Source organism: Plutella xylostella, chromosome 17 (assembly GCF_932276165.1).
Source record: "Plutella xylostella chromosome 17, ilPluXylo3.1, whole genome shotgun sequence".
Classification (NCBI taxonomy): Eukaryota; Metazoa; Arthropoda; class Insecta; order Lepidoptera; family Plutellidae; genus Plutella; species Plutella xylostella.
Window position 1 is genome coordinate 11,094,670 of NC_063997.1, and position 23,497 is coordinate 11,118,166.

General features: G+C 35.7%; 1 protein-coding gene across 1 annotated transcript; it reads right to left on the bottom strand.

Moving 5' to 3' along the window:
- Window positions 1-9,795: 9,795 nt before the first annotated feature.
- Window positions 9,796-22,042, bottom strand: LOC105388509 (allatostatin-A receptor). Its single transcript, XM_038108833.2, has 3 exons — window positions 21,137-22,042; window positions 14,093-14,248; window positions 9,796-10,094 (listed from the first exon to the last, which is right to left on the bottom strand). Exons 1-3 carry the CDS (start codon window positions 21,977-21,979, stop codon window positions 9,996-9,998), a joined length of 1,098 nt encoding a protein of 365 aa, XP_037964761.1. The 5' UTR covers window positions 21,980-22,042; the 3' UTR covers window positions 9,796-9,995.
- Window positions 22,043-23,497: the final 1,455 nt, after the last annotated feature.

The window sequence follows — 23,497 nt, forward strand, 5'->3', positions numbered from 1 at the left end:
GCCTTAATTTGCTAAATTATTTTAGATTCTAAAGTAGAAATAATTAAAGTTGAAAGTTGTGCGTAAATTTGCGCCTCGTTGAGCTTGAATATTGGTGCGGACGTTTCTTGGGAAGGTCACCGTTTGAATATGATAATGATGTTGGAGTTTTCTTTTAACGGCATTTAATTAAACGTCGTTTATGGTTTAAAGACCTCGTTTCATTGTTGAGGGATAGGTGGAGGTACTTAGATTTGTTTCCCGCCGGTGTAGGCCCCCACCACGTAGACGTATTGTGTTTCACAAAGGCATAAAATTATTAAATTTGCTGCTGGCCGGGTAGAGGTTTGTACAGGTTTTTTTTCTGCGTGACCATTTGCCCCCAAGCCCTAAAATACGTGTTGATAAATAACCTCATAATAAGCTTATTTTTCGACGCGTATATGATTAAATTACGCCTTCGAAAGCGCGTCAACGCTAGTATGAGTAATTGAGCATTCACTAAAAGGCTTGCCTATACAATACGCTATATGGGCGTTCATACGCTCGTATAAATGCTAGTCTCAAACCGCTCTATTCCTCATTCTACAAGCCGAGTATTACACGCGGTCACACGCAGTGAGATCGGTGACATACTGTGGTGGCGCGACTGAACCTCTGACCTCAGAATAATCTCTAGCGCACACAGAGTTGCCGGAAGTGGTGTCACAGATCATATGTAAATCACGTGCTCATGATATTCTGTGAACTCGTGCTGAATCTGCTGAAATATTGTAATCTGCGATTTTGTGAGTGGTCGTTGCGGAAAGATAATGTGGCTTTGTGATTGCACTTACACTTTAGCTAGGATACCTATGCGAACTGACTTCCGGTGTTAGGAGGTAGGCTATAAAAATAGATTTCATATTTACAGCCTGTTTAAAAGTCGGTACGAACATACCTACACCCGATCAAAGACTTCGTTGTGTATTTTTTTAATAATAATTTTAACGTCCCTTTTGATCTATTATGGAGGAAGCCGTCAAATCAGAGCTGTGTTTTGTAAGGAGCTTCTAACGAGCCTTATGAATTTTGAATGATCTTTTCATTGTTTTACTTGTATAAAATGATAGACTGATTTATTATTATTTTAATTTAATAAGAATATATTTATTATTCTTGTATAATATCGTATCGCTTATATATCTACCTATAATTTTCTTAATTGAATTTAAAAATAAGACGTTTAAACAATACACATCTGTTTTTTTCTTGTAAATAACCTCTAGTGGTTTGTTTCCACTGCTGGACAAAGGCATCCTTATATTTTGTTATTTTGTCCAAAGATTGCGATCTTCGAACCAGACACTTCTGTACATAATAATATGTACAGAATATGTACCTAGTGAAATTTTAAATGAAACCAACAAAGTATAAAAGTGTGAACATTTATGTATGCAAAATGTAGTACATGATTATACCTACCTTATACACAGGTAGTTTCCAGGGCAAAAATAACAATGATTTAATGGTAGTTTTAAATACGGGTTATTAACTGTCAGAGGCATAATTCACAAGTTAACACGAACCTATGTAGTTTAAACAAAACAATTTTGCTGGAAATTGGCGTGCCTCTTGACAGACTGTTGTATAAATAAATAAATAATTAAATCACACCTGCAATGCAACAAAAACTTTATAGAGAATAAGTAGCGCTTGCTCGCTTAAGGGTGCATTTGAAATCGTGTTTAATATTTGAATATTTCAGTATGAGTTAACGCCCCTGGCATCGCAATCAAGGATCCATAAGTATCATCGCTTAGTATAAAAAAAAACTTCGTACGAGTCACCTCAAACAGCGGCAGGGGTCTGTAGGAAAGACTTTATTTCTTTGCCTCACTCAATAAGATGAGAATTTCTTGCTTTAAACCACTAAAATTTAATTGAATAAATAACTAATTCAATACTATATAGTTTACTAAAAAGTTAAAACTAGATTTATAGTCTGCAGCATAAAGTCATACAATTCTTTGCAAACAGCAAGCCGCTATTGTTTTCAAAACAATAAATAACATTGCAAAGAATTTGCTGAGTTTGTTAGTTTTTTGTATTCTCGTAAATTGAATCTGTGCAGCGATACAAAAATGTTTTTTTTTACATGGCTGCATATTTTGTTCCGTGTACTTACATTGTCTGACAATCGTCAGTCGCTGACTATCCGTGCATATAAACAGGAGTAAAAGTGGTAGGTGGTAAAGAGCTCGTTTTAACCAACTTTAGAAAGTTCAATAATTTAAATTGTCTAATATTCCCATTCCTGTAAAAGTCGCGAGATCATCAAAGTTTCTATGGATAAGTTTTGTATTTATAAACGAGCAATAAACAGGTGAAACGACACGTGGTGAGGCTTTCGTGAACCAGCAATACAGTAAAGCGGTTGCTGTTACAGTTCGGTTGGCGGTCCAAACAACTTGATTGTTCCTGAAGTTAACTGTGATTACACTTTTGTGCAATGTCAAACTAACCATCTGTAAATTTTTCAAAGAATAAAAATAGGTGGTTTGTTAGTTTGACAAGGTGTACCCTCACCATACATTTCTATAAGAAGCTTCCCATTTTAACAAGAAATATAACTTTCTAGAGAGGCTATTAGAGCGGGAAATTCATTAAAAGATCGGAGCTCAGCGCCTCTTCTGCATGCTGATTGCAGCACACGTATGTAGGGGGTAAGGGGGGGGAAATCAAAAGGATACTTCCCCCCCCCCGCGTGTGGGCGCCTTTATATCCGTTTCCTGTGGCAGATGCTACTTGTACAGTGGACAAAAAAGTTAATTTATGTTGCAGAGGTTTTAAAAAAGATATATTGTGAAAGTGTTTAGCATATTTTTGTTACTGTAAAAGTCAATAGGTACATGTTTAATCTATTTATCTTCAATAAAGGTGTTCCGGCAAAAATCGAAGCATAATTTTAAAGAATTATAGTGTTTTTTTTTTAAAACACTTAAAATATCACAACACCTTGTACCTGATCAATTAAAGTTTTTAACAAGTATCTATTACAAATCACTTAAAATATATTGTATTCATGAAACTGACTGTACCTAATACCCATGCACACAATAATAGCTCGTAAAGCCGTCTACATAAGACGCGGGTATTTCCGTTTCCGTCGCAAACATTACAGTCGGCGTCCGGAAATGGGACCGATCTGACCCATTGTAGACCTGAAGCGAACATATTCGTCGGTTGTTCACTCGCTTTTTACTGTTAGTTTCAATAACCCTGTCCACCGTCAGCGCTGCGGGGATACTACCACCGGACATTAGCAATTTAATATTCCTTTAGCAGCGTCGTCGTCGCTCGGTTGTCAAATCTGACGTAACTTGTTCAGACTTCAGAGTGGTGACCCATTCAAAGTCAAATACTACGTCAAAGTCAGTACTTATAACGTCAATATTCTACAAACTTCTCTCCGTTCGAAGAAGGGCTCCTTGTTTTTATTATGACTGTTGACTTCGTCGGAATTTCATAATATAATAAAGACAAACAGAAAAGAAAATCATAATAATGTTTTAAATTTCTAGTAAAAGTTTGATGTTGGAACAAAGCCTAAATAATATTAATCTATTTCATTATTCGTCAGCCTAAAATATTAAGATTGCACCGTTTGTATAATGGGCCCCTTAAACCCGCATAGTCACTTCTACACCATTAGACGTGGCAGGCTGTGGGGGCATAATCCTTAGACCTCAGTTAGGGGATTAGCGTCTCAGCTTTTCAGTAGGCGGGTAGTATCAGTTATTTTGCAGCAGTGTATAAGGAGCCTTATCGCGGCTCTCAGGATGTGTCTTGTAGGCACCCGTCGCAACAGCCTAGGGTAATAGGCTGTGAAGAACTCTTGTTATGGATGAATTGAAAATGAAAAATTGTGTATTAAACGGGAACACCCAAATATTCCGAAAAACTTTTTTCCGAATTTGATAACCCCGAATATGTAATTTACGAAATATTGCAATACCGATTTTTTTAAATACCGAATTATAATAATCACGAAAATTATAATTTCGAATATTATAGTCACGAATATTGTTATTACGATTGTTAAATATACGAATGTTAAAAAATACGATTACATTAATATACGAAAAATAAAATACCGATTTATTATAATCACGAAAAAGTCAAATCCCGATCGGAAATATGATAATTCGTGATTTTGACAAAAAAACATAAACGTCTTTAAAACTTTAGAACCAAAACCTAAAGATAGGTGCGACGACGAGCAAAACGAGGAGGAGCGTGTTAGGTGCACATAGATATCGAAAAACAAAGCGGAGCGCAGTGAAGCGGAGCGGAGCGTTTCAAATTTAGAGCAAAACAATTACTAGGATTTTTATGGTGTTTAAACTTAAAAACCTTAGGACCTAAACCTAAAGATAGGTGCGACGACGAGCAAAGCGAGGAGGAGCGTGTTAGGTGCACATAGATATCGAAAAACAAAGCGGAGCGCAGCGGAGCGCAGCGAAGCGGAGCGGAGCGTTTCACATAATATAGCTTAAAAATATTGTTTTTATACGCATTATGCTGCATTATTCATATAACCATTTCTTGTTAACTAAGAAACATTCGGGAATTTGTATTTTCGGAATATTAAAACTTCGGGATTCGTAATTTTAACAATTCGATATAATAAAAAATCGTACTTTTGAAACATCGAAATAATAATATTCGGAAAATTGACTTTCGTCATTTTAATAAATGTGTAGTTTGAAATTTCGTTTATAAGCTATTCGTGATTTTCGTTATTCGGAAACTTAAAATTCGGGATTGTGAATTATTCGGAACTATGAAATTCGAAATTTTAAAAATCGTTATTTTCATATTCGTAAAAAAGTAATTCGGAATTATGTAGTGTACCCGTATTAAACACCACTCCTAATCTCACTCACTCAAATTACTCCTTAATCCAAAAGGCATGCTTAATGACGCCGTCTGCAATATTGAAATACATTTATCAGCGAATCGGAATATCACCAAGTAAAAATGAAATAGTTGGAAGACTTGGGGTGATTTGGGATCATTTTGTAGCTGGAACTTTTTCATTGCGGTATGCTGCCTATATTCTTTAAGATTGTGCAATTTACATATTGACGGTGAAAAAGTTAAATTATCTATGTTATATCTTAGGGTTATTGAGGTTTTCACGATATTCCGTATTATTTAAACGTGGGTCGAATGCTGTAACCCACTAAGGAGTGTTTTTTTTCGTTTGAGAAAGCAAAAATTTAAGGTAATTCGTCAAAGTAACTCGACGACTATATTTCAGGATATTTTCAGCACACCCTTTGTGTATTATATTTTATTATACCTAGGTAGGTATGACAACAATGAAATCGTACATACTCGTAGTACGAGTACAAAAGCTTCATTTCCGTATCATTGCCATTTCAAAGCAAAACATGGTTGACATTCCATTGTCACACTTTATGAATCTGACAATGGCACACAGTGGGGGACAAAACACAAAAGCAAACAAAATAATCGTGTTAAAAGAACAATCGTACGATAATAGCTCAGCGGTTTCAGTCGTATTAAAATAAAAACAATAAGCAATAAACATCATGCACATCATTCATCAATATTTGTGTTTTTTGTGGGTGTTTGTCTATTAACTACTAAGGTTAACGGGAAAAAGTTCAAAAGAATGTGGGATCCATACTAACTATCCTGCTACAGTTACAGCTTAAATATGCATAAAGCATCAAATAAATAAATAAAATCTTAATATTATACCTACTCATAAACTTTTACATAATATTTGATATTATAATTAATGACAGGAGAGCTCAACAGTTTATGGGATGTACTAAAACCGATGAATCCATATTCCCACAATGTATTGTACCCAGAACAGTAACACTATCCTCATTTTGGGTCGTACCCGGGGTGCCATCGGTTGTCGCCCCTGGATGGCACTGACGATGTAAATGGGTCTAAAGGGTCAAGCCATAAAGTTTTACGTCTTAGGGACAAGCTCTGGAGGGTTACTCTATACTGACGAAAAAAGAGCGAAAGGGATCTGTCGTGCAAACGACACGTTCAACACAACGAAACAGAATCGTGGGTTAGGAAAACTAAAACTTCAGAGCTAACGACGACTCTGAGCATTTGACATATATGTGTGAAGATTTCGTAACAATTCTCGTTCGTTCGTTCAGCTACTGAGAGAGTGACCCCACAGACGCTGGGTATTGTTATATTGAATTTACAAGTTGAATTTCAGTAGATTTCCCGCTCAAATCCGATTGCTGAAGAGAATACCTTTCCGTGAGTTTTGCAACTTCAGGATACAGCATAAAGCACTTAAGCTTAGGTATTCATTTTGATTTCAAACCTATTCTTAAACTACGGCGTAGGTAAGTAATACGTATTTATGAAGTGGACAGAATGTTAAGTGGTGAAATTGAATTTTGTATAATTATGATAATTTCTTTAACAATTATCCAATGAAATCTTTTGTAATCATTGCACCCTTTCACCACGACTACAAACCCTAGTCTAGATCTAGTGTTAGTGACCGAGTCACCGGCACGCTTAGAAGATTAATCCGACGTCCTGGGGCCGGCCGCAAAACAATAGTGCAAATAGTCAGCTAGCACGTGGCATATTTACTGGCACCAACGTTACTGAACGCCACCGCAAGGAGCAAACTAAATTACTAGAGTTCCGATCTCAATAGGCTGAAATTGCCTACAATCAGGAGCTCAATTCCGGAGGTTCAGGGATAAATCTCAGAACCGAGATATATCTCAGTTTGAAATCTACCCTAACATGTCAGCTTCAAATCTCGGAACTAGGCTCAAACCGTATTCTCGCGGTACAAGGAGATACATTCACGACCTAGATAGAACTTCATACCCGAAAAGACGTTCGGTTTCCATCGATTCAATTTTATATAATCGATAAATATATTATTTATTCTTTTCGTTAAAATAACGGCAGTTTTCAATAAAAAAATATCCAAAACCAAAAACGCTAATGAAAAGCAGTCAAAACAAACAAGGATTTTAATGTAATCGATAGTTTTATGCTTTTATAGTTTACATTTACATCATGATTGTTTAGAAAAAAGAAACGCAATTTTATTTTATTTATTTTTATTTTATTTTAAAGCATCATAAAACAGGTCAGACACAATACATTTCTAAGTAAATATGTTATTTAACAAACAATCTAGTGACTAACCCTTAAGGATATGATGACAGCATGCTATACGTTATTTATATTAAAGTCTTAGTCCTAGCTAATATGTTTTTTCTAAATACCTATAGGTATATTTATTGGAAGGAGATTTAAAGCTATCTTATAAATATTAATATATATTATAAACAGTCTATACTTTAAGTTGTAAAGAAAACAATTATAAATAAATAAACAATTGACACGACTTACTTAGTATTTTTTACTCTGTGGTCAAGACCGGTAGAGAGTATAGTATTCTGTGAACAAGACTGTCAAAGCAAATAAACGTTGAAAGTTGAATTTCGTTTTCGTTTCGGTTCGGGAAATTTTATATTCTTGTTGTGTGCGGTTTCAAAGTCAACATGGACCAGCCGCTGGAAAAAGTGAAACGGCAGTATCCGTCGGTGGCACAAAAATTGAGTCCGTAGTCCGTTAATGCCAAAGATCGTCACAGTTGGAATCAAATCTTAAGTCCGTTATACGTAGCCAAGTCAAATTATTCAATAAAATCATAAAATATCACTGCAGACACCTCAAACAATTCACGCAAAGTGACCTAAAAAGCATCAATAGGTTGTCAATTTATCAGTCTCATAAGGGAGAATGACATCTCGGCTGCTCATGACCACCTGAGACATTTGTGAAAATTTCGGTGCTTTTGCGGGTGAGATTTTGATGTTCCGAGATCACTAGAATAGCATTTTTCAATTTTCTACCGAGATAAACGTCATCTAGGCATCCGAGATGAATCTCGGAACCTCCGGAATTGAGCTCCAGGGGCATGCTGAGAACATGTCAACCCCTTCGCCAATAAATTACTCAGGTCAGATATTTGGAATACGTGTTCGTACAAGAATGTGGAGTATTGTGGGGGGCCACTGAAATATTTTCAAACTTTTTACATTGCAAATACAGAGCAAGTGTGAAATTTCATGTTGTTTGGGTTTTCATTTGCTAAAATGTTAATAAAGTCTGACCTGCAGAATTTCGTCTACCCATGGAGGGGTTTAATTGTCACTACCCTAGAGAGCTTTCATTGTAATCGATACGTTTTTTTAGTGAAACAAGACAGATTAGTGCCTATCGTAAATTCGTAACAGCGCTCCGAAACTTAGATTTTCTTCCACCCACTATTATAGAGGCATACTATGACTAAACTAAACTGTAATGTTTATTTAAACTTATAATATTGTATTTGCACAATTTACTAAGTTTTAATTTAGATGTTAGATGTTATTTGTAGGCTTTGTATAATGGCTAGTTAAGTATATAAATATTTTTTTTCTAGAGTGTATCTTCCCCGAGAAACAATACTGCTGTTTGGGTGCAATATAATGTATGTTTTTATTGTATTATTTGATGAATAAACGTTTTTCAAACAAAACAAACATAATATTATGTTTGTGGGAAAATGCAATATCGAACCGTAATCTAGTGGGTCTATTCCTACTGTAATAAAATAACAGGACTGTATAAAAACATTTAAATAATTTATTTGTTTATTACAATGAAGCTTAGATTGATACATACATTGATATTCGTTACATACACTTATTCTAGACAGGATAAATTTACAAACATTCAAATTATAATTTCATAATTAGGTATTTATCTATACTGTACTGAATATAAAATAAATGTTATAATATAAACAAGCAACTTTCAATATACTCTACATCATAAAGAATTATGTGTGTAGTACTAATAATAATAAGATAAGTATGCATTAGGTAATTACCTACTTTACTTTAAAATTTTAATGTTACAAGAAAAAAAAAGTTTTTTTTTAAAGTTTGCAATGTTCATAATAATATAATATGTATCTTACCATGTTTAGATTAAATCTATAACAAATGTTGGTCATTTCATGCCAAATTAGTACGATAATTATTTATAAAGTAAAATTATTCACCCATTTTTATCAAACACAAGATATTATATTTTTTATAACTATTTCAATACAAATTTCAAAGGTCCATAGTATGTGTGTTGATATTTTTACATTTTTTTTCGTGAAAGGTTGAATTAAAGTTAGTCTATATCTAAAATATCGGCTATATTTTTGTATACTGATTGCTTTATTTAATTCGATGTATTATGTACTTATAATTCATCGCTACTCAAGAATATCTATCTAAATAATACTATCTATCTCTTACGTTAGACTTGCTCGCCTAACTAATGAAGTACTAATTTAAAATATTTGATCATAAAAACTAGGACTAAAAACCCTATACTTACTATTTTTTATACATTTTAAACATACCTACGTATTTATAGCGTATGTTAGTAAATCAAACATATTTCCATATTAGGGCTCATAATATAGAAATAGTTAGTTTTACTGTATACCTAAATAACAATTAATTTTACATAAAATTTACGTTGAACGTAACTAACTACACATTAAATTTCACGACTAAATAGTATTATAGCGAATTAATCACAATCCTTTCCTTGTAATTACATATTTTAACGACAATTTAACAAATAGCTTCATTACATGTAGTAAGTAGGTATCTATATATTTGTATAACTCCTATAGCCTGAATCTATCTACATTACCTAGTCCTTTTTTTTATTTTTATTCTTATTATTTACATTACGACAGAAAATCCTCTACTTAAACTAAGTAGGTCAATTTATACTTTAAAATACACTTTAAAACTGGTTTCTAAACGCAGCCGCCCGCCATGTTGTTTCGGCGCCATTTTGTTTTCGGGCGCCATGTTGGCGTCTTACACGACCGTCGCCTGGTCGACGGACATAAAGCGGGAGCGGCTGCGGACCGACTCTCACACGATGTCGTGACAGGAGTTGCCGTTGCCCGTCCGTGTGGTCTTCGTGGGCTGGGGGCGCCCCGAGTCGTGGTACGGGGGCGGGCAGTACATCACCTGGAATAAGGGGGAAATTTGATTCAGATTTAGGATTGAGATAAATAAGGAATCGTGCATAAATTGGAAAAGCATAGCTTCATAGAGTTTGCACAACGGGGTGAAAAAGAGGGAAAATTACATTAGAACTCTTTCCCATAAACACACAAAAAATCACGATATCGATAGACGATAGCTACACTTCAGTTCTATTGAATAATAAGATGAACAATGAGGTCCGCTATTCTGATGTGAATTTTAGATTAGGTACACATATTTATTTAATACCAATATACGTATAAATAAGTATATCAATATACGTTTGGAATACCTACCTACTTTAATTTCTTAATTTTGAAAATGACAATCTATTAAAAATATAAGTGTTTAGTACCTTTAAATTTTTTCCAGTAAGTAATTAACTACCTAATTGAGAATGACATAATGGCAGGCGCCCTCGTAAGAAAGTATTTTACAGCTACGAACTTCATTATTAAAACAATTCAATTCTCTACCAGCTTGTCTTTAAAATTGCTGCCAGTAGACAATCATAACACTTACACAACACAACGCTACAACAATAGTGACAATTTTGTAATGAATTCTATCACTCGTAAGAGTCGTGAGGCGAGTGGTCGGGAATGGGCTTCCAAGAGTCCAATCTCATTGAGAGCAGCCGACGATATTATAAGTTACTCAAGTGTGGGTACAGATACAAGGGCCCTTTCTGTTCTAGTCAAGAAATATACTAGCCCCCTTATTCATAAAAATAGTTACTGGACGCTTTAGCTATTGAACTGTTCTGTCACTCACTGACAGAGAACAATTTGTTCTTTGACAAAACAGTTCAATAGCTAAAGCGTCCACTAACTTTTTTATGAATAAGGGGGTACAGTCCAACTATAAAGTCGTGAAAACGGAAGTGGATCCTAACTAATTGTTTAAGATCGTATTTAATCGATCTGTTATATTTATTAAAGGACAAATCCCTTAAACATCCATTATCAATCCGTATTTTAATTTTAAATTGTACCTATGTAAAATTAAGTAAATAACTGATGATCATAAAAAGTCTTAGCAAAATCGCACTCTTTGACGTCAGGACTTTACAGTTTGACTATAAGTTCATACCTACTTCTGTAACAAGAAGGTGCTATCTAACCAATGGTTAATAATCGCTCGGAAGCAACAGCGAATGAGATGGAAACACGCTTTTATTATGCTAGTTCATCTCATCATCATCATCATCTCTAACATACTTAATTAGAATCCTTAAGAAGATTAAAAATTATTTGCTTTTTTACAATATTTTAATTAGCGTAACTTATATTTTACTTGTTATTTATAAGTATATAGCTATAGATCACTATAGATTCAGAGTTGTCGCCGTATGTCTGGCTAGCTCTACCGAGAACCACTTACATAATGATTAGAGTTTATGGCCTCCCCTTCTAATTACCATAAACGAACGCTTCAATCGCTGATAATCCACGATGTTTTAGCTGATTGAAAGATTTTATAACGATGATTAGATTATATACTTAATTAAAAATATTTTATCTGATTAAATTTTGTAACGTAGCAAGGCAAAGACAGAAAACTGTGTTTTCATGAAAGTAGGAACGTATCATAAAACATAGTTACGTACTCAACACAAACAACAGTTACGTATACATTGAAAATCCAAGCAAACGTATAGGAAATATCTGTCTGTAAACAAAGCGGGATCGTCTGCACTAAAGTAAGCGCTACCAAACTTCGGCTCGTCAAATCACTGTTATCACGTTATTCACGGGGCCCTATAACAGCAAAGACAAAACGAAGTAAAATTTACGAAGTAGTGTCAAATTTAATACAAAAAAAAAAAAGTTCGCGATAGGTCTACAACTCTACTGTATTTCACCGATAATATAAGAGGAAGAAAACTGCTCGTTTATATTCAAGTTAAATCCGACCCTAATTTTCCTTAAGTAGCAGTTTCCAGGCTTCAGCGCAGTCTAACTTTTTAACACCAACTTGCAAGTTTAAACTACATTTCGTTCGAAGATGGCATTGAATACTCTTTGACTTCTGAAACTTTGAACTGACTTCACTGAGTATTATAGGAATCTGAAGCTACAAGAGCTGCGCCAGTTAATACCTAGGTTTCTAGGTAATGAAGTAACTAGACAACGGAGGAACTTGGAGCTAGAAGTTCTGCAAGTCTTAGAAAATATTATCAGTCTTCTCAGTCGGGGGGATTCTTGAAGCTTCGATTGGTAATAAGCCGTGAGGAAATTCCTCGCTATACAGCAAATTAAGACTGATACAAACTCTGAAATATTTACTAACGCATAGATACAGATTTAATTGATGAATGAGTCATTTAAATGTCGATTCTGAAGGCACAAAATTTTATTTTAGGAAAGTCAAACTTTAAAAACAATATTTTACGTGCATGTAGATTTAAGAATAGGTTCCGGCAGTTATTTTTATAAATTACCTTAAAATTGTAGAAAGAAAGAAAATATTTTTATCCATCTTATAATTAAAACATTTATATCGAAAATGAACTACCTAATTCAGAACTACTCCTTATTCGGAAAGAAAAAAACCTACCTACCAAGGTACATCAAAAATAGCTGAAATAAGTGCTATCATTTTAAAATAATGGTTATGGATTCACGTTTGTTTGAGGATCTTAACTTCAAGTTCTCAAAAGTGCAACCGACAGTGAGACTTTAATAATTGTTGTCCTCATAATAATCCATCTCATACCTTATCACAAGATAAAACGTGAACAAACATATTTAATTATTATTATGATGTTCCTCATTGTTTGTTCAGGCATAATTTCAAAGTACTTAATTCAACAATAGGAATCATGCCAAACCCAGTATGAATAAAAGCTTTGATATTTCTCGATGACGGGAGCTTTCTGTTAGCTTTGTAAAGTTCTAATTGAAGAGAAACCGCAAAACATGAAAAAGTTAAGGTTAAATATGAGAGTTATATTTGCATTCGGAGGGTTCTGTATACTCATGTATAAGATTCATGATTTTGCTATTATTTGTTGTGCGTGATTGTATTTTCGATATCCCATACAAATTTACGCAGTGTAAAAGCTATTAAAATGTATAATTATGATTACTTACTCGCCTAATCTTTATTGCTCAAAACTCGATTCGCATAACTCATATGGTCTAAACTTTATTTGCCGAATCATCACTTTGCCTAGACTTATGTGGCATAAGACTCGTTTCGTCTAAAACTCTTTTGGCACAATCTTGAAACACCTAAGTCGCGTTTGCTCAAATTTATCTTCATCTATACCTTTGTATAATCTTGTTTATTCTAATAATGATGTTGATTCTGAAGGCAGAAATTCTAATTTTAACGCTGTCAAACTAAAAAAATTGCTAGCATAAAATGACATTTACGGAAACAATCATAGAGTCGAATTTTTAACAAAGAAATTAAGGTTTTGACGTCTCTAAATTTAAAATTTCCGCCTTCAGAATCGATATCATTATCTTATTAAATTATATAATGAAGTATGTAGTAAATGTAAAAATTGTGGTATTTTCTCCTACATACCGAAAAACACGATATTGAATGATAAAAAAAATCGAATTACAATCGCCATTAAACCCCATGGGATCGAAACGTAAAGATAGGTGCGACGACGAGCAAAGCGAGGAGGAGCGTGTTAGGTGCACATGTTCGTCAAAACCAAAGCGGAGCGTTTTCCACACAGCGGAAACAATACAAGGCACCAGTTTGCGTTATGTAGAGCGTCGCTCCGTCAAAGTTAAAGCCAAACGAATATGATTACTTTGTGAAACCTATGCCATAGCATTATTAGGCTATTCAAGATTTGGCCACACTATTATTAGGCTAAACAAGATTATGCGAAATAACTTTTTACTAAACGAGATTTATGCCATACGATTTTCGGCGAAACGAGACTTGACCAAACGTTACTATGCAATACGAGATTAGGCAAATAAATCTTAGGCCTAAAAAGGTAGATACAATACCTTTCTGAACGCCACCCGGAAGTTCTCGGACAGGAAGGCGTACAGCAGCGGGTTGACGCAGCTGTTCATGTAGGCGAGCACGTGCGACAGGATCTGCGCCGTCACCGTGATGTACGAGATGCTGTACGCGTTCAGCGCCTTCACTATCAGGATTATCTGCGGGGTAAAGTGGAAGTTAAAGTTAAAGTAAAAGTCAAAGTGAAAGACGGCCGAATGGCATAGTGGTTAGTGGCCCTGACTGCTATGCCGAAGGTTCCGGGTTCGATTCCCGGCTGGGGCAGATATTTTTTCAAAAACAGATATTTGGGTCTTGGGTGTTGATATTTATAATTAATATGTATCTATCTATGTATTCGTGTAGATATATCAGCTGTCCGATACCCATAACACAGGCCTAGCTTGGGGTCGGATGGCCGTGTGTGAGATGTCCCCACATATTATTATTATTAAAGTCAAAGGGAAAGTAAAAGGGTAAGTCAAAGTGAAAGTCAAAGTCGAAGTGAAAGTTAACGTGAAAGAAAGGGTAGTAAAGGTACGTACGGTGGACACCTTTCAGTATCGTACGTATTATTGAGCAACGGTGTAATCGGCAATGCCGATAAAGTGGACGCACTTGTATGAATTTCTATACAAAGAATTCTGTATGCGATGCGTCCGATGTGTCCAAAGGTGGATGCTATGTGATGTAACGATATGAAATGTTAATTTGGATTTGTTAGAATTTTTGAGTTAAATGCGGCGGAAATGTATATCAACATTCGATTGCGATAGTTTTATGAACTGACGCCTATTAGAATATTTTGTTCAGCGAACGTTATGGCGAAAAATTGGCGCATTAGAGTTTGCGGGTGAAAAGTTTGAATAAATTCAATAACCATTACTACTTGCCTAATCGCTCCTATAACATACATACCTAATTTAATTTGCAATTTTGAGTAGGGTCTACCGAAACCCGTAGTTATGTGTAAGTATAAATTAAATTGTTATCCCTAATTAGTAACAAGTTACACGTAACATCAGCACGACACGTTTTGCAGTTGTAAGTACGTGACAAAATTTGTAATTTAATATATCCAAGGTATACATTGTACAACCTTTTCAAATTTTTTGGAACATAGCCAAGTGGTTTCATAAATTCTGTAGAAACTTTTGTAACATTAATTATACTTCATGTTTTTTTAATCCTCTTGTCGGGGATACATTAATTTTATTTATACTTAATAAAAAATATTACTGCACTCACAATTTTGTAAGTTAACTGTTATTCCGGCACAATACAAAAGCTTGCAGTAAGAGCTTTGCTTACAAAATAGCTAAACAATCAAAGCTTTTCTTTTTAACTATCATCAGAAGTTTAATTTTAAACAAATAATTTTACAAATCAATGAAATATGTATAGTCAAATATAAAGAATAACGTACTTTCAGAAGCTACCATTACTTCATAATTTTATACTTCTAAAAACTTTAAGGGGTCTAAAATAAATGTGTTTCAATGTCAAAGCAAGGACGGGAAACCTACACATTTTCAAAGATAATTCATTTACATTTCATGCTACATTAAATAAGAGCTTAGAATTACAAAAGCTACTTACTTCAGTTTACATAGGCTCACAAAGAATACTTTGTATCAATATTGAAACAACCTTGTTCATGTTCATCTTACTTACTTTAGACATTAATAAAACATACAGCCTATTGTCTCGTTCTGTATAATATATTACATATAAGGTCTGAAACCATCTACTTAATACTTAATGTTGGTTCAAGATTTTATAAAAGTACCAGAGATACTTGTTTCCATTTATATGATTCAACAATGTACAATAATTCTGTTTTTGTTTTATTTTACGTAAGAACTAATAATAATGAACTTACTATGTATTTGACTGAATTTATCTCGTGCATAGGTAAGGGTTTGGGAATATAGATTTACGGAAATTGTGTTATCAACTACCTAGTACAACTTACTTCTACTTATGTACAGGTTGATTTAATAAGTAACTCTCCTGCTGCCGGGGAAACAGCCCTTAGTGAGAGTTACTTAGTATGTGTCACGCACATTGTCCTGCGGCCGCTACACGGGTTCGTTATCGACGTCGATAAACTCGTTTAATCCGCTGTCCACCAATCACAGTGAAGTATTTATAGCAACTCACGATAAAGTGACGTTTATCTACGTCGATAATCGATAACCCGGGCTTGACCTACAGGTTTGATAGTTCGTCGAAAACTACAACGTGGAGCTATTGGAGCTTTCCGCTAGAAACTATCATGAAACTTTTGACAGATAATGTATGCAGGTGACAGAAGAAAACCAAAACTTTTTTCGTTTACATAAATTGCAAAACTCATACTAGAGACACGGGAACGTCATTCAAGATTCCACCCTGTATATCGAGCCTAAATTCTTCCCGTTTATATTTTTATAGGACCAAGAGAACGCGCTGGTGAAAGTAGCACAAGTAAATTAATTACACCGCGGGGCATTACAAACATCATTTCAATTAAAAGGACATTCGGATAATCCGCTTACGGAACCCTAGTACAGTCAGCGAAATAAATATGTGTGGCACCCCAGTTCAAACAGTTTGAGCCATGTGTGGAAAATATATGAGTCAAATTAAGTTGTGCAAAGTATTGAACTCTATTATTATTTTTTTGACAGTGACAGCATGAATGTATTATATCTCATTGGTAGTTACTAACCAGACATTGTGAAACAGGGCCTTAGTCTAATGACTTTTTGGAATGATAGGTAACTTCAACTCCGCGTGGTGTAGCGTAAACGTCTACGTAAAAAATAAAACAAATGAATTAATTAAATACGAATATTTCTTAATGCTCTCAGCCCTGAACATTCTGACTTCAAAGTGGTGTGGAGGGTTAACATGTTGAATTATAATTTCATTGTTGCGAAGAACGAAGTCTGAGTTTGACGTGAGTAAATATAGAACGCGTTAGCGTAAGTGAAGAGGGCAGATCCCGCGGTTCGACCCATATACGTTATATTTAGCTATCAGAAAAATATACCCACCCCTTTTTAACTTCAGTGTTAAATAAAAAATATGAAGCTAATATTAAGAGCTTTTAGTTTAAAGTGCGTTTGGCGCAAATATGAAAGCATCAATTTAAATGGTTCGTTTGATTATTTAAGTCAAAAATTTTGAAGCTTTTTTAAAAAAAAATATTAAAAAACATAACTTCAGTCAGACACAACCATTTATCTACACAATAAAGTTCTTTTGTAAGTAAATTTTCTGTCATCTATCCTTGTGAGTTGTGAGTTGTGACCAAACCATCTCAATCTTTTTCAATAATAAATATTATTAGTATCTCAACATTCCCTTTCCTCCTGTGGCCACAACGTAATAATTTTTGTGTATAATGCCTAGATTCCGTACACACTTGCATTTAATCAATGGCGTCGCGTCGCCTGATGTAATCATAATAATGCCGAAATTCACTGTTCTATCAATTATTTACATACATTAATTGCTATTAAAGTGCGGTCTACATCCCTATTAATTATTGAACTATTTGAAACTGCGAACCAATAAATTAGTGATCATAGAGAGATTATTCTAGTTAATTTTACGCCCAAGCGCTCGTAGTTTTATGGATATGTTTATTCAATATTGCATTTGCAACTGAATATACAGTAGGTAATAAACTAATTGAATTTGAAGGTGGTGACTGACTGTACTATGTATATTATATTATCAGTGGCTGTAGTGACAGAGACCGGATTCCCATATTGTATACATACAATACCTACTATTCGTCCTGCACGTTGTATAACTGTAGGTATACATTGAGTAATGAGTACCTATAGTAGAGGGGTATTTTTTCTTATAACAACCTAAGTATATTTAACTAGAAACCTATTCCTATAATGATATGTGTTCTAGATCTGTGCTATAATTCTTATAATGGATGAGGTTTGTGTTAAAAAAGTATCTTAATGCATGTTAAGCAAGATGACTATTAACTGCGTGCATTTAAGTAAAAAGAAATAGAGGTATAAATAAAGAAATATAAACATAAATGACACGTGTCGGATAACATTGATCCCACAGATCCCATTTATCCACATACAGGATTAAGTAAATAGATGGGCACCCTGTACATTAACCGTTATCGCCACCGTTAGTGCCCCATTTATCTTTTCAACCTGTATACAGAGAGGAATTTTATTCAGCACTCTACTCAAACATAATGGGCCTAGCCATCCAAACTTGACACATGCTAACAAGACGCTGTCTAGACACTCATTCGTTACAAATATTACAACATATTTTGGAACCACCTGTATATGTATATTGTAAATATGTATCGATCCCGGAAACAATCAACTTGTCAGATTGTATTGACTCTACATTGTTTACAACAAGCTCTGTAAACACAACACCTCAACACAAACTCAATTAATTTACTTCACTTAAAGTTAAAGTAAAGGTGGCCTCGTTTCTCACATGAGTAAATCTACCTAGGCATGGGCTTTAGCCTTAATAAACGACAATAAATTCAGCCAATTCAAGGCAGCGTTTCATATTTAAGTTCTGATTAATTTGACATTCTCAGGTGTGAAACTGAAGGTGTGCCATATAAATATACGTAAATGGCGCCATTCAAATTTAAGTAACTATTTAAACTGTCAATAAATAACGTGCTTTATTTAAGCTATAAATATTTTTATTCATCTAAAATAACACCAAATAAACTATCATAAATGATATCTATGCGAATGGCGATACGTAAATGTTTAAGGTTTCAGCACTTATAACATAGTCACCTGCATATTATATTCTAAGATCTAACAACACCTATATTATATTATATGGGGATATATTGTTATATATATATATAATTATTATTGGCAAAGCATCGACCTCATTTGGAAAGCTTTATACTCGCGTATGGAGAAACTCAAAGCTCACCACTCAAACCAAAGTCCTCGTATACCAGACTTGCGTCCTAAGTATACTATTGTACGCTTCGGAAACATGGACTACCTATGCTAAACAAGAACGCAAACTTAATGCTTTCCATATGCGTTGCCTAAGATCTATCCTTGGAGTAACGTGGGAGGACAAAGTGACAAATCGGAATGTCCTGGAGAAGACGCGTTGTTGCAGTATAACAGCCATCCTAAAGCAACGTCGTCTCCGCTGGCTCGGTCATGTCCACCGAATGGATTCTGGGAGGTTGCCACGCCAAGTAATGCTGGGACAGATCGCTGATACCAAACGACCAGTGGGAAGACCAGCTCTACGCTTTAAAGACTGCTGCAAGCGTGACATGCATAGTTTCGGATTACAGACAAACAGCTGGGAAACACGCGCCGAAATGAGACCTGAATGGCGCCGCGATATTCAAGCAGGCATGGCGAAGCATGATGAAGACTGGCTTGAAAATCTAAAGCAGAAAAGAATTCGCCGTGCTATGTCTCCTCCGTTGGAATCGCGTTACGTCTGCAACCATTGTGGCAAAAAATGTCGTGCTGCTATTGGACTATACAGCCATCAACGACGGTGCGGCCGTCGTAACTCATAACCCACGAGCGCTGCAACAATCATCTATACAGATGCTGTGGCCAATGATATTATACATATTAGGTACTTGTATGGATTTATATATAGGTTAGGGTCGTAAATAAGTTGTGTTTAATTGCATATCTAAGCTTGTCCTACATTTATATATAATATAAGAGTTGATTATTTTTATTTTCTCACCATAAAGGTAGGCTCGAATAAATCGCGTTAAGGCGATAAGTCCGCCTTTGTGTACATAGACTGTCAACCTGTAATGATCTGCACCTACTTTGTATGTTTCTTTGTGTATGCAATAAAGAGTTTAAATAAATATGTTATTCTTCCTAAATAAATAAATACCGCTAGGTACTATTGCTGTTTATATAAGATGCCATAATCTACTCGATGGGCAGGTAGGTTGCAGATATCACAACGCACACTTCCAACATCCCGCAGGACCGAAAAGCTAATATTTGCTCCGGCCGGGACTCGAATTCTGAGGACTTTTGCCACAAGAATGAGTGTCCCCCCCCGCTACCCCTCCACCGCTTCCACTTCTAACCATAAATAAAGCGAATTCTTGGCCAATATCAAACAATATTATAACTCCACAGATATTCTATGAAAATTCCCTTTGAAAATATTTTACGAAAGATGTCTCGTAATTTGATAGCAAATTAAATTATTTTGGAAAACCTTGAAGGTACTTTCGGTTGGGAATGTATTGGGAAACCAGCGTGGCGACACAATTTCCACAATTCTAACTTCTAACGTATTAGGTAATAAAAGGTATTTCTCTGGGAATTACAGGATAAAAATAAGCCTAGATTCCGAAAACGCTAATTTTAAGACCGGTGAAAGATAGGTTTTATTAGCTGGTAGCTTTAAATTGAATGAAGAATAGAGAGAACTAATTTTTTTTGTTGGCATTAGTTTCTATATGATAATATTCCGCCCTGTATACACAGCGTCATAGCAACGGCCTCTACCGAGAAATAGAGGAGGGTGGGCTGTAATGTAATAGTGATTAGTTATACCTGTTAATTAATTACGGAGCAGCTAGTTTTAATAGACCTTGTACAACAACAACTCAAGGCTGGTTCTCTCCTTAAAGTATGCCGTAATAATACCGGCGTTATGTACGATAATTATATGAATGGAATTCAATTTGGTTGCTTAGATTGTATTTGAATCTGAAGGCTAAATAGGATGTCAGGTATTTGTTTGGTCATAGTAATGAATTATTTTTGTGTCCCACACTCCGTACAGTATCTCCTAAACTCCTAAGAGACCTACGCCCAGCAGTGGACGATTTTGAGTTGATGATGAAATGGGAATTTATTGTACTACTTACTTAACTTAAAGTGACTAGCAAGTCACGAACGCCAAGACAATGACAAGATTATAGAATATGTTATGCGTCACGCGGCCCCGCGAATACTTTAGCTATGTCTTGTCGAGCGCGTCTTGCTCCGTGCAGAGACATGCAGAATACACAGTGTACAACTCACCTGTATAGGGCACCAGCACACGGCGAACACCACGACCACGACCACCACCATCCTTGTGACCTTCTTCCGCCCCCTCCTGCTCTCCGCCGACACCCGCCCCCCCGGCGCGCTCTTCCACAGCCGCGTCAGCATGCACATGTACAGCACGCTGATGAGAGCCAGGGGGACCACGTACGACGACAGGAAAAACGACATCTGGAACCCGAGCCGGCTGTAGCCCTGCTCCTCCAGAAAAACACATGATGAATGGTTCCGGTGGAAGTACGAGTACTCCCGCACCCCGTGGCACACCCCCACTGGTATAGCCGTGGTAAGGATCACAACCCACGTGCACGCGATCGCTAGAAGCGCGTTCCGCTCAGTCCGTATCGACATGGACGCTATAGGATGCACCACCGCCATGAACCTGTCCAAGCTCATCAGAACCAGAGTGTAGACGGACGCGTGAGCTGTCACCACTATGAAGTATTGCACGACTTTGCACCACCAGTCTCCGAACGGCCATCGCGGTAATACGTAGTCTGTTGCAGTGAAAGGGACGCAGAATATGACGAAGAGGAGGTCAGCGACGGCGAGGTTGATGATGAGGAGGTTAGTTGTAGACCTCATCCCGGGGTTTGCAGCCACAACTAGGACCACCAGGGCGTTCCCCACCAGGCCGACGATGCCGATGAAGCCGAAGCAGATAGGGACGACCTTCGAGACGACTTTCTCCAGCAGTTCTCCATTTTCGTATTCAGCCGTGTAGTTGCACTCGGCGATGCTGGCGATCTCCTCGCTGGTGAGGTTCAGGCAGATGCTGTAGAACTCATCGTCGGTGGACTCCATGCTATTTTCTCTCATCGCTGCTGCGGGCGGGGACAGGTCTTATTTGGACATCGTTTGTTGTAGAGGACAGGCGCGGAGAGTTACCTGAAACAACAAGAGGAGGCGTTGAACGAACGGGTGTACTAATTGAATAATGAAGAGTTCACTCTGAATAATGGATAAAATGTCTCTGGAATTTTATCATACATAAATACGTATATTAAAATATAACCTAAGATTTTTTTTTAGGTTTGGCAGTCCCGATGGTGTAAGTAAACCTTAACTGGTAAACACCAGTAGGTAATTTGTTTACTTTTTGACTACCATAAATTAATTTTATATTATAAAAAGCCGTAAGTGAATAAGGCAGGCAAAATATTATGTCCTCGCAATGTTTCCGAGGGAACAAAAGTAGATATTTACTTATGTGAAGTGGCAATTAAAAGCTCCAACATAGAGCTAGATACTGTGTCCAGTTTCCTTGTCTTTGTACATAAAGCACCGACTTCCCGAGTCACTAAGTTTTACCGCAACATAAAACGAAGTCAGCTCCATTTAAGACTTGAGTTAAATAATTTCAGCTCCCACAGAAATAGAGAAGAGGGATTTTTTATTTATTTATTTATTTTCTATGGATAAACAACAGTAATAGACTATAAGTAACTTAAATTTAACATAACAACTATTTTAAGCCTATCACCTTAAAAGTTTATCACTAAAACATTTATTTATATTAAAAACTATTTTTAACTTTTGATTGAACTAGCTTTATTTCTGCCATATCAGTAGTATGACCGTTGTGCTAGTAGGTATCAGTCAAGTCATGAAAACTTTTGTCTCGTTTTATAATAAGGGCGTGAATGTTTGGTTCAAGACATCATAGTGCATCTTAGCTAACATAGCATTAGTAAATAGAGGGTTTTTGTCACATGGCGTCTAAACTTTATTTGGCCGACGGAGCTCGAAAAATATGTTTTTAAATACATTTAATTTTAGATTATAATTAAAACACAATACAAAGTGTTATACTGTATGACACATACACCTATGCCTACATGCATTATGAATGGACACATTATGAATGGAAATTTATTTAAACGAGGATGAATGGTTTGAGCTGTCTGTTCAAAAGTTGATTCACAAATATTTCAATCGCCTCAACAAGTACTTACAGTATCACAATAACACTGAACAGCTCTCATTCCATTACGCTAAACTGTTTATATTAAACATTTTCAATTACACCAGCGCTTATATACTGAATGTGCCTATAACTACCTTAGTCTAAGATTGACAACGTACGGACGGACGATGGAGTGTCAGTGCAAAAGGAACGTCTCGACAAATAACACCCCAATTGTACCACTGAGCTCTTATTTTGAATTAGTTCGTGTAGAAGAATAAAATTGTGACTTTATTCATTGGTAGGTAAGTACATTAGTTGTTATTTTGTTGAACTTAGAACGGTTTGACAGTAAACAAAATGCGCACAGTTTTTTGTTTCGTTTTTGTATGTGTCTTCTTGACCGTATGTTAAAAATCTACGTAACCATC